This window comes from Camelus ferus, chromosome X, assembly GCF_009834535.1.
Source record: "Camelus ferus isolate YT-003-E chromosome X, BCGSAC_Cfer_1.0, whole genome shotgun sequence".
In the NCBI taxonomy this organism is placed as follows: Eukaryota; Metazoa; Chordata; class Mammalia; order Artiodactyla; family Camelidae; genus Camelus; species Camelus ferus.
Window position 1 is genome coordinate 33011459 of NC_045732.1, and position 18647 is coordinate 33030105.

At 34.0% G+C, this 18647-nt stretch overlaps 1 protein-coding gene across 1 annotated transcript in view; it reads left to right on the forward strand.

Moving 5' to 3' along the window:
* Positions 1-18014, forward strand: part of CFAP47 (cilia and flagella associated protein 47) — a 359639-nt gene extending 341625 nt beyond the window's left edge. Inside the window, exons 57-58 of the mRNA XM_032474648.1 lie at positions 10398-10572; positions 17743-18014. Coding sequence (XP_032330539.1) covers positions 10398-10572; positions 17743-17955 — 388 coding nt within the window. The 3' untranslated portion in view covers positions 17956-18014. The remainder of the gene's footprint in view (positions 1-10397; positions 10573-17742) is intronic.
* Positions 18015-18647: the final 633 nt, after the last annotated feature.

Below are 18647 nucleotides of genomic sequence, written 5' to 3' on the forward strand. Positions count from 1 at the left end.
GAGTTCAGAGTATCTGAGCCATTATGTTCTGTACTTGTTAATTCATCACTCTATAACAATTTCCTGCATTTAATTTAATAAAAACATAGGAACTAAAGCATTTGAATTCAAAATAACACACATTCATTCCATCCTTCATTGCCTCACTTGTGACTACTTTTGACAGATACAATTATATAATTCAATCATCAGTTATGACAGATTATAATAAAAAGTCTGAAAATTTTGGATGATACTCATAAAGGAAAGCGCTCAATAAAGATGTAAAATGAAATGGATGAGTTTTCTGGAAGAATATCATCTTGATTATTTCTGTCTAAATTGAAAAATGAATCACGTTCGTTAGTCTACTTTGTCTCTAAATCTAATTGGAAACTCTGCCTGCATTTAGGGACTTGGAAACATAGACCAAGGCCCATGTTTACTGTCAAAAAGAAGGAAGGACAGGAGCATGTTACATCCTACTGAATATCCACATTAATTCAGATACCAGTATGGTTCATTGGCTCAATGTCATGGGTAATGTCATCCCAGTGATTAAGTTAATGCTAATTGTTGGCTTACAGTGCCGCTATTATTAGCTAACGGTGCCTAAATGTAGTCTTTATAGAATGCGTGCCTCAAGTAATTGGATTTTGTACATGGTGACTGGTTTCACACAGGGTGTATTTCAAAAGAACTTCAGGGCATTTCTTGACATAGACCTAGCTATGCAGCATCACTTCAGCCAGTCTGCTGGTTACAGGAGAGTCCCTATGTTGACTTGGATTTATGAAAGGGAACATAGGTCCCACCTTCTGATGGGAAAAGTATTACAGAATGTGCAAGCATGCCACAGTGGAATCTGCTTAGTTGAATATTTTAAGCCTCTTCTAAGTCAGTAAACTCTCTCCAGATTCCTCCCAATTATTGTCATCAGATAGAGTTCTTTGAGTGGCAAGGCTCAGATCATGGTGGGTGACATACCACACTGCAGAAGGGGATGAATTAATTTTCTCCTCATGGATCAATTTTCTGGGGCAGTTGAAAACTACCCCATGCCAAGTCTGTCTTTAAATTTATTTTAGATGATTCAGTGATATAAAAAAGCTACTCAGTAGATTCAGTTCACTTTCCATCCCTAGGGAGGCTATACCTCAGTAGGTATTAGAAATCTCAAGTCATTCACAAGACCTATGAAATGAGTGGGGGAACATATGGGATAGGCTGACATCATATTCAGGATTTAACTAGCTTCCCCGTGAACCAACTCGACATGCAACATCTCCTTTTTCTTTCTGATCAGAAGCAAAATAAGTTTTGAATAAAAATGGCTCTATGCCCTGTTGACTACACATTTTTCTTGTTTGCTGGTCATGTTGGGAGGAGAAATGGGGAGAAAAAAATGCATGACAAGCCCTGAGGTGCTGGGTATTCTGTCTCCTAAATTAAATGTTCTCTAAAACATAAGGATCCCCAGAAGAGGAGGAAAGAGAAGGGGCCAAGGAAGACTATTTTAAGGAGTACATTATATTTTTATTATTTAAAAGGACCAGAGTTTGTCAAGGGATAATTTTAGGTATGATGATTCAGGGATGTCAAGTACTCTGAAGAGTTAGGATAAACATGTAATAGAGTTTAAATTATCAAAACAGATCATCTATTATTCTTAATTATATTGTTTGTAAAAGAGCTGAAAAGACTTTGTTCCCAGTAAAGATCAGAGCTGTGTTAAATTTAGGACTTCAGTGATTGAAGTAATGAGCTCAGTTCAGTGATTATGCATGACCATCACATTTTCCTTATTCCCTTCTCTGCCCAACCTAAGAACAACACAGTAACCACAATAGTAAATATTTGTTTCATTCCTACTAAATATTTAGTGTATATAGCATTATTTAATTTAATTTTAAAAATACTGCTAAATAAATATCACTGTCTCCAATTTACCTAAGATACACATGTCTTTACACAATCACAGCAAGGAATGAAGTAAATTACCAGATTTGGTAGTGTGCAGTGGGCAGGTTATCTGGTTTTGGTAAGATGCCCCAGCTCCTTTCTTTCCTCCTCCAATCCCATCTCAACAGAGAAACCTTTGTTCACATCCCTATCCCAGCTTGGTATCCTGTGAACTCCAGATTCAGGCCATTCTGAACTGTGGTAAGCTAAAAAACATGTCTGACCCCCAAGCTATATTTTCAATATTGATAGCTCTGGGAAAGCTGATCAACATTTCTGTTCCCTTAGAGGGTTAAGTCCAGCGTTAACTTTGGCAGATGTAAGCAGAATAGGTACCCTCTGGGACAGTATAATGTAAGAAATGCCACATACAGAAAGGAATAGTTCCTACAATTACCTGTCTTCACTGAGATTTGAAATTCTCCTATCAGAGACTTATCTTTTTGTATTAAGGTAGTTTTTAAATTTTACTTTTTCCAATTCTATTGAGGTATGATTGATGAGTAAACATTGTATATATTTAAGGTAAACAATGTGATGATGTGATATAGTATATATTGTGAAATTATTCTCTCAATCAAGGTAACCTGTTCAACACCTCACATGGTTACCTTTTCGGTGTGTGTGGCAAGAACACTGAAGATCTCTTTTAGCAAATTTCAAGTATACAATACATTATTATTCACTATAGTCTCCATGCTATACATTAGATCTCCAGAGTTTATCTAGGTTATAACTGAAAGTTTGTACCTTTGACTAGTATTTCCCTATTTCCCCCAACCGCAAGCCGCTGACAACTCTTGTTCTACTTTCTGCTTCTGTGAGTTGGGCTTTTTTAGATTCTGCATTTAAGTGAAATCATGCAGTTTGTTTTTCTGTATATGGCTTATTTCACTTAGCATAATGTCCTCCAGGTCCATCCGTGTCCCAAATGGCAAGAATTCCTTCTTTTTATGGCTAAATAATATTCCATTCTGTATATATACCACATTTTCTTTGCCTATCATCTGCAGAACAACACTTTAATTATTTTCATACTGTGGCTATTGTGATTAATGCTACAGTAACATGAGAATACAGATAAAACTTTGAGATACTGACTTCATTTCCTTTAGATATATACCCAGAAGTAGGATTGCTGGATCATATGACAGTTCAATTGTAGTTTTTTGAGGAAACTGTTTTCTATAGTGGCTGTACCAATTTTAAATCCCACCAACAGTACTCAGTGGTTCCATTTTTCCCACATTCATGTCAACATTTATTTTTGAGTTTTTCTTAACAGCCATCCTAACAGGCATGAAGTAATGTCCCATTGTGGTTTTGATTTGCATTTCCCTGATGATTAGTGATGCTGAGCAGCTTTTCATGTATTTGTTGGTCATTTGTATGTCTTCTTTGGAAAAGTTATCTATCCAGGTCCTGTGCCCATTTTTGAATAGGGTTATATGTGGGTTTTTTTGCTGTTGAGTTGTTGGAGTTCCTTATATGTTTTAGATATTGTTTTCCTATCAGATACATAATTTGCAGATATTTTCTTCCATTCCATAGGTTGCCTTTTCATTTGACTAATTTTTTTCCTTTGGTATGCAGAAATTTCTTAGTGTGATATAGTCCCACTTGTTCATTTTTGCTTTTGTTGCCAGTGCTTTTGATGTCATATCCAAAAAGTCATTTCCAAAACTAATGTCAAGGAGTTTTCCCTTAGGTTTTTCTTCTAGAATTTTTACATTTGACTTCTACGGGATTTAGTTCTTATGTTTATGTCTTTAATCCATTTTCAGTTGATTTTTGTTAGTGGTATAAGATAAGGGTCCAGTTTCATTCTTCTATATGTGGTTGTACAGTTTTACCAGCACCATTTATTGAAGAGACTATCCTTTCCCCATTGTGTATTTTTGGCAACTTTGTCAAAAATTAGTTGATTGTATATGTGTGGGTTTATTCCTGGGCTCTCTGTTCCATTGGGCTATGTGTCTGTATTTATTCCAGTACCACAGTGTTTTGATTACTTAGCTTTGTCATAAATTTTGAAGTTACTAAATGGTAAGCCTCTTGCTTTGTTTTTATCTCTCAAGATTATTTTGGCCACTTAGAATCCTTTGAGATTGAGTAGGAATTTTACAGTTTTTATCTTATGTCTTCAAAAAATGCCATTGGGGTTTTGATGGGGATTGCATTGAATCTATAGATTGCTTTGGGTAGTATGGACATTTTAACAACATTGATTCTTCCTAGACATAAACATAGAGGTATCTTTCCATTTATTTGTATCTTCTTGAATTTCTTTCATCATTGTCTTATAGTTTTTAGTGTACAGATCTTTAACGTCCTTGGTTAAATTTATTTCTAAGTACAGTTGACTCTTGAACAGTACGGGGGTTAGGGGTGCCAACCTTGCAGGACTTGACAGTTGGCCTTCCATATCTGTGATTCCACACCCACAGACTGAACCAATCGCAGATTGTATTTTGTAGTACATGTATTGAAAAAAAGTCCATATATAAGAAGACCCATGAAGGTCAAACCTGTGTTGTTCAAGGGTCAACTGTATGCTTTTTTCATGCTATTTTAAATGGGATTGTTTTCTTAACTTTTTCAAGCAGTCCCTTTTTTAGTGTATAGTAATGCAAATGATTCTGTATGTTGATTTTGTATCCTGCAACTTTACTTAAAGAATTCATTTATTAGTTCTAACAGTTTTTTCTAGAATCATTCTACAAATAAAATCATGTCATCTGCTAACAGAGATAATGATCTCGGAGGAAAAGCTTTCAGGTTTTTCAACATTGAATATGATATTAGCTGTGGGTTTTTCTTATATGGCCTTTATGGAGTTGAAGTAATTTTATTCTATTCCTAGATTTTTGAGTGTTTTTATCATAAAAGGGGGTTGGATTTTGTCAGAATTTCCTTCTCCATGTATTGAGATGATCATGTATGTTTTATCCTTCATTCTGTTAAAGTGGTTTATCATATTAATTGATTTTCCTTTTTTATTGAGGTATAGTCACTTACAATGCGTCAGTCTTTGGTGTACAGCATAATGTCCCAATCAAACATATACATACATGCATTTGTTTTCATATTCTTTTCCCTTACAGGTTATTACAAGATACTGAGTATAGTTCCCTGTGCTATACAGAAGAAACTTGTTTTTTATCTATTTTTATGTAGTAGTTAATATTTGCAAATCTCGAACTCCCAAATTTATCCCTTCCCATCCCCTTTCCCCCGAGTAACCATAAGATTGGTTACTAATTGATTTTCTTATGTAGTACCTTCCTCACATCCTGTTGTTAAATCCAGTTTGGACATGTTGTATGATCCTGTTAATGTGCAGTTGAATTCCATTTGATAGTATTTATTGAGGATTATTGCATCTATATTCAATAGGGATATTAGCCTGTAGTTTTCTTGTTGTATCTTTTTCTGTCTTTGGCATCAGGATAAATTAAGTTTGGAAGTATTTGGAAGTATTCCCACTCCTTCTATGTTTTGGAAGAGTTTGAGATAGATTGGTGTTAAGTCTTTAAATATTTGGTAGAATTCACCATCTGTTCCTGGGCTTTTCTTTGTTGGGACGATTTTGATTACTAACTCAGTGTTCTTAATATTTATAGATCTGTTCAGATTTTCTGTTTATTCATGATTCAGTCTTGGTAGATTACATTTTTCTATGGAATTATCCATTTCCTTTAGGTTATACAACTTTTTGGTATGTAGTGTATGTAATTGATTATAGTGGTCCCTTATGATTGTTTCTGTATCTGGGGCATCAGTTGTAATGTGTCCTTTTTCGTTTATGATTTTATGTATTTGAGTCTTCTTTTATTTCTTAGTCTAACTAAATGTTTGTTGATCTTGTTCTTTTTAAAAAAACAACTCTTAGTTTGACTCCTTTTTAATATAAATTATAGAATTTTCATTTTGAAATTTAGTCCATAAGTATGGCCACAATATGATTAAAATTCTAGTTTTCTAAATGAAATAGTATTTTATTTCTTGGATTTAATGAATGAAACTGCCAGGCTTAATTAGCACAAAATACACATAGTGAGAACATAATTTTATCAACAAAAAGAAACAAAAATAATTTCAATTGTACTACTGGACAGCATATTTAGACACTTATTTTTTTAAATGAAAATACCATACCAGCAGAAGAAACCATCTCCACTTGTTAAACTTGGTTACCCAGTTTGAGTCTTAGTTGATTTTTTTCTATTTTTTCTATTATTTTCTATTCTCCATTTCTACTCTACTCTTTATTATTTCCTTTTTTCTACTAACTTTAGGTTGTTTTTCTTCTTTTTCTCATTTCTAGAGGTATAGAAGTAGGTTATTTATTTGAATTTTTCTCTTTTTAATGTAGACATTTATCACTATAAACTTCCCTCCTAGTACTACTTTTGCTGCATTCCGTAAGCTGTGGTATGTTGTGTTTTTGTTTCCACTTGTCTCAAGATATTTTCTAACATCTTTTTGATATCTTCTTTGGCTCAATAGTTGTTCAAGAGTTTGTTGTTTAAGTTCACATATTTGTGTATTTTCCAGTTTTCCTTCTGCTATTGATATCTAGTTTTCATTCCATTGTGATGGGAAAAGACAACTGTTCAGTCTTCTTAAATTTGTTCATACTTATTTGTGACCTAACATGAAATCTGTCCTTAAGAATGTTCCCTGTGTACCTGAGAGGAATGTAAATGCTGTTGCTATTGAGTAGAATGTTCTGTACATATTTGTTAGATCTCTTTTACCTACAGTGTTGTTCCTGTCTTCTTTTTTCTTATTGATCTTCTGTTTGGGTTTTCTATACATTATTGAAAGTGGAGTATTGAAATTTCCTACTATTATTCTATTGCTGTCTATTTCTGTCTTCAGTTCTATTATTCTTTGGTATATATATTTAGATACTGTGATGCTGGGCATAATATATAACTATAATATATATAATTGTTATATCATTCTGGTAAATTGATCCAGTATTAGATCCTTTTTTGTCTTCTGTGACAAGACTTTCTTTTAAGTCTACTTTGTCTAATATAAGTAAAGCCATCTATGCTCTCTTTTGTTTACCATTTGCATGGAATATCTCTTCCTTCCTTTTAACTTTCATCCTATGTGTATCTTTAAACACAAAGTTAGCCTCTCATAGACAGTGTATACTTGGATCTTGCTTTTTATCCAATCAGCTACTGTATCTTTTGATTGAGGAGTTTAATTGATTTATATTTAAAGTAATTAGTGACAGATAAGGATAAGTAGTAGTGCCATTTCGTTGTTTTCTACATGTCTTGTAGCTTTTTTGTCCATCTTTTCTTCTCTTGCTCTCTTCCCTTGTGTTGTATTGATTTTTTGTGTGTGACATGCTTTGATTCCTTTCTCATATTCTCTTAGGTATCTTCTATAGGTGTATTCTTTGTAGTTTTTGTAGGGCTTACATAAAGCATCTTACAGGTTTAACAGTCTATTCTAAGCTGATAAAAATTTAGCCTCAATTTCACATAAAAATCTCTACACTTTGTGAGTGATGTACAAATTACATTTTTATATTATGTATCCATTAATATATTTTATAATTATAGTTTTTTTTACTTTCATTAACTTTTATACCACAATTAAGTGATTTATGTACCACTATTACAGTATTCAGTTTTGTGTATTTTCTATATATTTACCTTTATCAGTCAGCTTTATACTTTAATATGCATTTGTGTTGCTGTTTTGCATCTTTTTATTTCAACTTGAAGGACTCCCTTTAGCATGTCTTGTAAGGCAGGTCTAATGGTGATTAAGTCCCTCAGCTTTTCTTTAGCAGGGAAAATATCTGCTTCATTTTTGAAGGACCATTTTGATAGATGTAATATTTTTGATTGGCAGTTTGTTTACTTTTTATCACTTTGTATCATCCTACTCACTTTAGGCTTGCAAGGTTTCTGCTGAGAAATTTGCTTATAGTCTTATAAGGGTTTCCTTGTATGTGATGAGTTATTTTTCTCTTGTTATTTCCAAATTCCCTTTTTGTCTTTAACTGTTGACATTTTGATTATTGTGGAGTTGATCTCATTGTGGAGTTCTTTCATCTCATCCTATTTAGAAACTCTTGAATCTGTATGTCCATTTCCTTCCCCAGATTTGGGAAGTTTGGGGCCATTATTTCTTTAAATAAGCTTTCTGCCCCAATTTCTTTCTTCTGCTTCTAAGACTCCTAATGTGTGTATTGGTCCACTTGATGTTGTTGTTTAAGTCCCTTAGATTTTCTTCACACTATTTCATTTATTTTTCTTTTTGCTCCTCTGCCTCTGGCTGGATAATTTCAAATGACTTTTCTTCAAGTTCTCTGATTACTTCTGCTTGATCAAATCTACTGTTGAACCTCTAGTGAATTTTTTCAGTTCATTTACTGCATTCTTCACCTCCAAAATTTGTTCAGTTTTTTTAATGTTTTCTGTCTCTTGCTGAAATTCTCATTTTGTTTATGCATTGTTCCCCTGATATTGTTGAACATCTTCATGGCAGTTATTTGAATAATCTGTCAGGTAATTTCCTATTCTTCCATTTCCTTATGGTGTGTTTCTGGAGATTTGTTCCTTTAACCGAGTAATATATTTTTTCTGTTTCTTCATATTCTTTGTAACTTTATGTTGGTATCCATACATTTGAAAAAACAGCTACCTCTCCCAGTCTTTACAGACTGGCTTTGTACAGGGAAGAAGCTTCAACAATCAGCCCAACTAGAGACTCTGGGGCCTCTCAAATCTTTCCTGTGGATGTGTCTTTCTGAACTTTGTGTGTGAATATTACCAATTAGAGGCATTTGCCAGTTTCTATTTTTTCAGGAGTTTGTAATCTCTTGCTCCCTCTGGTATCTGTCTTCTATACCATGGGCACACTGAAGCAGCAGCACACTGCTCAGATCTTTTTTTGTCTTCAGAAGTTCCCATGCATCTAGAATGTGTCAGGCCTCATTAGTACTTCAAGATGCGCAAAACAGCAGCCAGGCCCCCAGCAGTACCCCAACCCCAGAAGTCCAAATGTTGGATGTCTGCTCTGCTCTTCTCTTTTCTTCCCCTGGCAGAAGTGGGAGCTGAGAATTTCCTCCAAATCATGTGGTACTGTGCTCGGGAGAGAGAGATGGTGGTGAGAGTGTGCCACAAATTTTCCTCCTGGCTTCAAAGCAGCTGATTTTGCACTCACCTAAGGGGAAGAAGCCTCTTAACTGGTTTCAGAATTTCTTACAATGGAAAGTGGTGTGCGTATTGTTGAATTGGTGTCTCCATGGGACAAATCTGGGGCTTCCTGTTCTGCCATCTTGCTTCCATCACCCCTCTGGATATTCTGTTTTATACATCTCTTACTTATTGGGCCATGCATCATTGCCTAGCACTGATAATAAAATGTTTTAAAACAGTAACAATCATAATGATGACTATATTAATATAAATTAGTCCTTATAGAGCACTTTCCACATGCCGGGCACTGATCTAATGCCTTTTAGGGATTATTAACTTCATTTAACAGCATGAAAATTGAGGTACAAAAAGGCTAATAAGTTGCCTAAAGTCAGCCTCCCAGATAGAGCTAGGATTCTGATCTAGGCCATCTGTGTCCTTAGTCCACTTTCTCAAACCCCCTGCTATGATACTGAATATGCATTTGCTGAATGGATCGCTGAATCCCAGCCTGAGTCTCCCATTTCCTTGTCTATGTTTCAGTGTCGGATCTGTTTTAGGAAACAGTTCTTTACCTTCTGCCTGTATCTCCCCTGTCCGTTTGGATTTTAAATTCCTCACAACCTCCTAGGTACTGTGCCTCTCTCCTGCTTTATTCTACCAAGAAGTTCCTCAATTTCTTTCACAGTCTTCATCTCAAATGTAATCTAGCTTGACATGAAGATGGTCACTTGAATCTTAAACGTCATTCAGTTCATTTCAGATCATAGCAACTCATCTCCAGGACCAAGAATCTTAAATGAACCTGTAAAGTACTTTCATCTCAATTAGCAAGTGGAGAGTTGAAGGAAAATGAGCAAATATCACGTTGGAATAATAGTAAAAACAAAGGCTTTATGAGAGCTGTTGTGGTCAGGCATTTTAGATGTTAATTTATTTCCAAATGATTGAATTTTCATTTGGGACATTGAGTCCTTCTAATTTTTATAGAGACAGCCTTTTTTATTCTTTGTATACTCTAAATATAAGGTGTGATTGAAAAAATCTTTAAGATACCGTTTTTGTCACCCTGGGATGAATGACACTCTTTAGTAATTTAAAAAAATGTCTCCTTATTGTTACTCCATAAGCATTCCATAAAATAACAAGTCTCAGACTCACAGCTGCATAGCTGCACTAAGGTTTAACTGTAGTCTTATGCAGCAGAATATAAAACAAGTGTTGTCCATCAAGTTCTCATAAAGAGAATGGGGTAGTGATAATATTTATATTTTGTTCCAGAAATCCTGAGCCATTTACTGCATACTTCCTACCTGGCAGTGATCCTGAGTTTTATGTAAAACCACAGATTGGAGAACTTCTTCCTTATGAAGAAGGAACTGAAGGAACTCTCATCATTGTGGCTTTTAAACCCCAAATGTACAGCAGGAAGTACAAAGCAAAGTTAGTAATAGAGGTGAGTTCTATAAAGGTAATAGTCAAGGATGTTTGATGTCACAAAAGTCACTAAGTGACATTGGGAGAAAAGGTTTCAACTAATGATCACAGATAAAGAATAGCAACATTATCTTGCAAAAGTCAGCATATTTCAACTGCTCTGTCTTGTTTTAATTTCCTTTTGTCCAATAAAGAACATTTAAATGTGAAATATAACCAAAAAAAGTCATCACCAGTGAAAAGTAACAAATTATTTTCTTCCAATTATGGAAAAGGTAAATAATGACTGTAAAGTGATTTGTGTAGTTGCATGTTATTTTCCATAATAACCTATTTGAAGAGTTTAGTTGATTTAAGGTAGAAATATTGGAAACTTTTCCTGGCTTCAATCCCTAGTACCTTTTCTAAAAATAAATAAATAAGTAAACCTAATTACCTCCCCCCTAAAAAAAATTTTAAAAAATAAATATTGGAAACTTTGATTAAGGAAGGCATAAGGTGTTGTCAAAATGTTAAAGTCTAAAATGAAGAAAATTAAATAGAAGATAAAATTTACTTTGAATTGAAAAAACACAATGTGAAATGGGCGATTAATGTAAAATAATGTTAAAGTTATCATTTATTAAAAGTTAAGGTAAATAGAATTCTGAAAATGTATCCAGTAAGCAAAATTTCTCCATAAAATTTCCCACATATCTGCTAAGAACTTCTAGGCTAAAGACTACTTTCAAGTTATTTCTGAAAAGATGCCTATTGCCACTATTTTCAGTAGCACAGGCAGAAAGGACTGGTAGTCATGTTTCAAGACACAACTACTGATGCCAAACTGATCACTAGACTTCTGAATCAGACACTAACTAGGCAGCACCATTGGCAGAAGAAATGTGTTGTCACTGTTTTAATGAATAGAGAAGAGGAAAATGTTGATTATTGCTTGAGCAAATTATTTATATTTTTCATCTTTCTGAGAGTCCTTACAAACCAGGTAATAAAAATATAAAGCCTCTGGAGCCTTGCTGCACACAGGCCTGTCCTGTGTTAATTCTTGATTTAAGATAATCACGTTGTTGTACTTGCTTCTTTAAAAATAATGACATAATTTTACTCTAAGAGGTTGAAATGATATTTTAAAAAGTAGATTTATAAATACAATTATATTCAACTTATAGCATGCAGCGAACATTTTTGAAATTAACTACTTAGGAGGTTTTACCAACAAAATTCTGTTTCTGATTTCCCCATGCAGATTTGACAATTAAATCACTGATAGCAGACCTGAAGGGTTTCTGTGAGAGAATAACTTAGTATATGGGATCGAATGAGAATATAACATTTTCATTTAATCTGAAGTGGTATATAGTTTGATAGCATATGTGGGAAGAATTGAGTTTGAAATGTGTTTTAAGAAATCACTGCTTTGTTGATTCTGTGGAGAATTACAAATATGTGTAGAAACAGAATAATCTACATACACTCACCATCCCACATGAACACTTACCAACTCAAGACCAGTCCTGCTTCAAGTATGTTCCCACCCCCTTCCTCCCTTCCCATATTATTTTGAAGAAAATCCCATACATCCTATTATCTGCAAATATTTTGTATTAATCTCTAAAAGACAAAATCTTAACCATAATACCATCATCACATCCAAAAATTAACAGGAATTCCTTAGTATCAGTACATATCAGATACTCTTTTTGTGTTGAAATTTTCAACTGACTCATATATCTCATACTTTTAAATTTAAATAAATTAAATATTTTATATAGACTTACAAAAACTACATAGAGTCCTATGAATCCTTCTCCCAGCTTCTCCCAGTGGTGACATCTTACATAGCTGTAGTAAAATATCAAAACAAAGAAATTGTCTTTGATAAAATACTGTTAACTAGGCTAGAGACCTTATTCCTTTTTGGTTTGTTTTGCATTTTTTACATGCATGCGTGTGTGTGTGTCTGTGTGTCTGTGTCTGTGTCTGGTTCTCGGCATTTTGAATCCACGTCTAGATGTGTATAGCTGCAAACACAACTAAGATAGAGATCGCTTCTGTCACAGCAGAGGAAGCATGTCATGCTAACCCTTTCTAGTCACGTCCAACACCGTAACTCCTTTCTCACCCTGGCAACCAGTAATCTTTTCTCCATCCCTATGATTTTGAACTTCCTAGAGTATTATATAAATGGGATCATGTAACCTTTTGAGGTTGGCTTTTTATGCTAAGTATAAGGCCCTTGGGATTCATAAAAATTATTGCATATATCAAATCAATGATTTTGAAATCATGGTCACTGTCTTATCTGACTCCACAACCCTGCTCTTTTTTTTAACTTTTTTTTAATTTAGTTATAGTCATTTTACAATGTTGTGTCAAATTCCAGTGTAGAGCACAATTTTTCAGTTATACATGAACATACATCCATCCATTGTCACATTCTCTTTCTCTGTGAGCCACCACAAGATCCTGTATATATTTCCCTGTGCTGCACAGTACAACCTTGTTTATCTATTCTACATTTTGAAATCCCAGTCTGTCCCTTCCCACCCCCCGTCCCCTTGGCAACCACAGGTTTGTATTCTATGTTTATGAGTCTGTTTCTGTTTTGTATGTATGTATGTATGTATGTATGTATTTATTTATTTATTTTTAGATTTCGCATATGAGCGATCTCATATGGCATTTTTCTTTCTTTCTGGCTTGCTTCATTTAGTATGGCATTCTCCAGGAGCATCCATGTTACTGCAAATGGCGTTATGTTGTCGGTTTTTATGGCTGAATAGTATTCCATTGTATAAATATATCACTACTTCTTTATCCAGTGATCTGTTGGACATTTAGGCTGTTTGCATGTCTTGGCTATTGTAAATAGGGCTGCTATGAACATTGGGGTGCAGGTGTCATTTTGAAGTAGGGTCTCTTCTGGATATATGCCCAGGAGCGGGATTCCTGGGTCATATGGTAAGTCTATTCCTAGTCTTTTGAGGAATCTCCATACTGTTTTCCACAGTGGCTGTACCAAAGTGCATTCCCACCAGCAGTCTAGGAGGGTTCCCTTTTCTCCACAGCCTCTCCAGCATTTGCCGTTTGTAGACTTTTCAATGATGGCCATTCTGACTGGTGTGAGGTGATACCTCATTGTAGTTTTGATTTGCATTTCTCTGATAATTAGTGATATTGAGCATTTTTTCTTGTGCCTTTTGATCATTTGTATTTCTTCCTTGGAGAATTCCTTGTTTAGGTCTTCTGCCCCTTTTTGGATTGGGTTTTTTGTTTTTTTCTTTTTAAGTCGTATGAGCTGCTTATATATTCTGGAGATCAAGCCTTTGTCAGTTTCATTTGCAAAAATTTTTTCCCATTCCGTAGGTTGTCTTTGTTTTGCTTATGGTTTCCTTTGCTGTGCAGAAGCTTGTAAGTTTCATTAGGTCCCATTTGTTTATTCTTGCATTTATTTCTATTGCTTGGGTAGACTGCCCTAGGAGAACATTTTTGAGATGTATGTGAGATAATGTTTTGCCTATATTTTCTTCTAGGAGGTTTATTGTATCTTGTCTTATGTTTAAGTCTTTGATTCATTTTGAGTTTATTTTTGTGTATGGTGTAAGGGAGTGTTAATAGCTTCATTGATTTACATGCTGCTGTCCAGTTTTCCCAACACCATTTGCTGAAAAGACTCCACAACCCTGCTCGTAAAGGCAACACCATGATGTCTCACATGATAAATGTGAGGAATTTTTAAATTAAATTCATTATCTAAATAAAAATTATTGTTTTCATTATTATCATCTTTTTTAAACTGTTAGTTTGAAACATCAAGTCAGTAATAGTTGTAATGTATGAAACCTATGATCTTCATTGTGCTTTACTTGGAAATAAAGATTTTTTAGAAAAGTTTAGTTAAATACTAGCGTACACAAACTTCAACAACCATGTCAGCAAGCTTCATAAGTTTCCTCTCAATTAAACCATATTTAGAATGATTAAACACTGCCTTTTCCACACTATTAAACAAGGCATATAGCACTAGCTTTTTTTTACTTTAAAGTTTTTGTTGTAAAACAAAATACAGAAAAGAAAACCATTAAAAATAAATGTGTATCTTAACACATATATACAACACCACTCACATCAGAGAGTTTTACCAGCCACCATAGAAGCCTATCGAAGTGTCCCATCCAATCAAAGCTGCCTTCCTCCTGCCAAAAGTGACCACTATCTCAACATTTCTCTTGGGTTTGTTTATGGTTTTATCACCCAAGAGTGCATCCCTGTCCAATATAAGTTTAAAATTCTTTTTCAAATTTTATAACTTTTTAAAATCTCTATTAATCTAAAGGTTCCCCCTCTTTCCCTTTATTTTCCTTTCAATGTAGCTATTGAAGATAGGCCTTTGACATGCAGGTAGATATGTGACCTGTATAGTTTCTGATGGTCAAGATTTTAGTTGATTCCATTTTTGTGTGTATGATGTTAGCCCTAGCTTTGAAAGACTTCAGTTAGCTTGGTCAGATTGTGATAGAAAGCAGTGCCACTCAAGGAGAGTGAACAGTCTGCTCAACTTTCCATGTTGGACATGATGACTCTTAAATAATTTCTATAGAAGTGTGGTAACTATCAGAATTACCCAAGATAAAACATATAATGCTTGTACAAAACTTATATTTTATATAGAGAGGGACCTGTTATAACTACAGACGTAACTAGACATGAATATTACGTATGTAAATGCATTGCTTTTAAAGGAAATTTATCATTGTTGTGAAATTGTGGGAAATGTCAAAATATATATATCTTGGTTTGTATTTCCTCATAAGCAGATTCTGAAATAAGTATTTAAGTCTAGGTAGCATATTTACCATGTGATCTCAAGAACCAGCTGAAGGGAAGCCAGGATATGAGACAGAGCAGGAATAGATAGTAATAGATATCTAGGCAGTTACTAGAGTGGACAACTGGAATTTAATCCCATGGGAGTTCTCTGGGACATAGTGTGTAACCCACACCTTAGAATATTCACACCTGAGGGGGCTAGGGAGTTAAATGTTTATACACCAACTGCCACTGTTCAATCATTGACTGAGGAATGTTCCAGGGATTGTTAATTCCCTGGCAGCACAGAAGCCTTCTGGAGTGTTTGAAAAACTTCAAGTCAAAGAGGTGCAGATACTGGCAATTGGAAGTTGGGGCAGCAATGAAATGGAAACAGCTGAAGGGTGTGAGTTGGCAGAAAGCACATCTGCTAATGGATAAGCAGTTGTTTCCATTGATAAGAATGTGCCCCTTACAACATAGCTTTGGTTGATCTCTTCTAAAACTAGAGAGATATTACTTAAATATGAAAATTTCATCTATTTAAAAAGTATTTTTTAATTCATTTAAATAAATAGTTGAGTATAATTGTCAATTTGGCATTCTTTTGTAAGAATCAAGACAGTGATTCTTTGAGGCATTAACAACACAGAAGTACTGATTTTTTCTTCTATTATTTTAACTTTTGCTTTTTTATATATATTTTCAAAGGGAGATTGAGTACAGAAGATAATAGAGCTATATCTTTAAATGTTTTCAAAAACAGAAATGAGTAACTTTTAATTCGCAGTTTGAAGACAGCTAACTATAGATATAATAACTGTAATATTTAATCTTTATAAAACAAAGATGTTCTTACTAGCATGAAGATTGTTGGGATAAAGGACATGAACAACTTCTTATAAATATATTTGTATTTGGATTATATATATTTTATATATACACACACATACATATGCACCATCACTTATTTGAATCTAAGTTCAAATTTTAGATTTAAATTTAAAATCTGCATTTGAATCTTAGTTGAAATATGTACAATAACATTTAGAACTTTAAAAATAGTGTCTTTATGGGGAATTATTTTCAGAATGTTGTAGAAATGTATTGAACACAGGTCCAGATCCCTACATGTAGTTCTCATTTGTACCCACTAGGTTCCAGATAGGAGAGTACATCCCTTCATATAGCTCACTTCTGTGGACGTACTAAGGGTTGAGCATGGGTACAGGTCCCCTCGTGCATTTGTCCCCATGAAGTGAGTCACTTATAGTGTAAAAATTTACAATGACATATGCACAATCACCAAAATGTAGCTTTGTTTTTCAAACTGAATATCATTACATGAATTCAAATGGTATTTAACCCAGTTCTTGGTTAAATGTATAGTTTTTAATTATGCTTTTTAATATCTGGTTTTAAATATGTGGTTGTAAATATGCAGTTTTCTTGGTTAAAAAATATATTTCTTGTTTGTTCTGCTTTTGACTCAGTAATTCTGAATACTTAATTACTATGAATGCTGGATAGAAGGGCCAGTTATGATTAAAATAGACCATTCCAGATGTGCAAGAAACTCCTGCAGTTCACAGCTTTTGACAGATACCACATTACATATCAAACACTGATATTACTGCAGTATGCACTTGGCCTGCACTTGTCCTGAATAGTTTTCTGAACATACACTGTACAACTCTTATGTGAGGAAGAAGGCCTAGGTAAACACAAGTAGCATCAGGAAACTCCATAAAAGCAATGAGATTTAAGTATGAGCATAAATGTGCAGAAAATGCTAAAGTGCCTAATTCAATATTGCCATCCTGTCCATACATGCAGAAGAAATGAAGGGTTTTAAAATAAATCCCTATATAAATTATACTGAGTTGAATTTAGAGTATGATTGTCATTAATTATTTTATACCATGCTCAGTAATTTCAAAGAGTTATATTAATTATGTACTTTCATAATCTAAAAAAGAGAAGCTTGGCATATTTACAGGTCAGTTCTATAGCCACAGTTAAATTCCCATGGAAAAGTTCATCTTGTGAGATGTGATTTCCATTATGTATAGTTCAGACTGGGAAACAGTTTCATGCAAACCAAATAGATTCCTTCCCTTTAGATCAGATGGATATACTTGGTTCACCCACAGGGCAGACCTCTAAGTGTAAAAGGCCTTTTAGTGAATGAATCTTAATGCATAAAGCCAAATGCTTTTCCTGAATTGATTTGCCATGTTATTTATTACCAGTGCAGTTACAGTTTTGTACCTTTCCCATACCTTACATGGAGAAGGGAAATGTTAATTTGGTTAAGTTTTTCCTGCATTTTTCTCAGTCCCTGGATATTGCATATAAAATTTCTTCTCTTTGTTTCCAGACAGCAGATATGTACTGGTTATATGATATCAATGGGTTACCTCCAGCTACCATACCACCAATAAATGTAAAAGCCAAAATTGACAATACTAACAAGATGTTTGACAGGAAGCCAGTTCATCGGCGCAATTTTATCTATGAAAATTCTCAACTCATAAGGACGGGGGTATCTTCTACCATCAAGGGTGCTCCTTTGATGCTGAAGAAGAAATAAAAAAAGTTTTTTCCAAAGTATTTCTTGGTCTTACGTAGAGTTGAATATATTTTCGTGATTCTTTTTTTTTTTATTGAAGTATAGTCAGTTTACAGTGTTGTGTCAGTTTCTGATGTACAGCACATTGCTTTAGTCATACATGAATATACATATATTCATTTTCATATTCTTTTTCACTGTAAGCTACTATAAGATATCAAATATAGTTCCCTGTGCTACACAGTATGAACTTGTTTATCTATTTTATATACACCAGTCAGTATCTGCAAATCTCGAACTCCCAATTTATCACTTCCCACCCTCTTCTCCCCTGGTAACCATAAGTTTGTTTTCTCTGTCTGTGACTCTGTTTCTGTTTTATATATAAGTTCATTTGTCTTTTTTTTCATAATTCTTATTTCATCTTTTGGAATATTTCTGAGGAATACTATAATTTCAAGTATAATATACCTTCTATATTTTCTTTTTTAAATGCTGACTAAATGTATTCTCTGAGTATGTTTTAACTAACTTCTGAGTTATGTATGTGTTATAAAATGAACTGGCTGCAAATATTGTGATTCGTTCACTGTTAAAGTACAGGAGTACATTGTAGTAAAACTAAAAGATGATTTCATCTTACAAATCCATTCATATAAGTGTATATAGTCCATACTGAATCTTCTAATAATAAAGATATATTTCAAAATGAT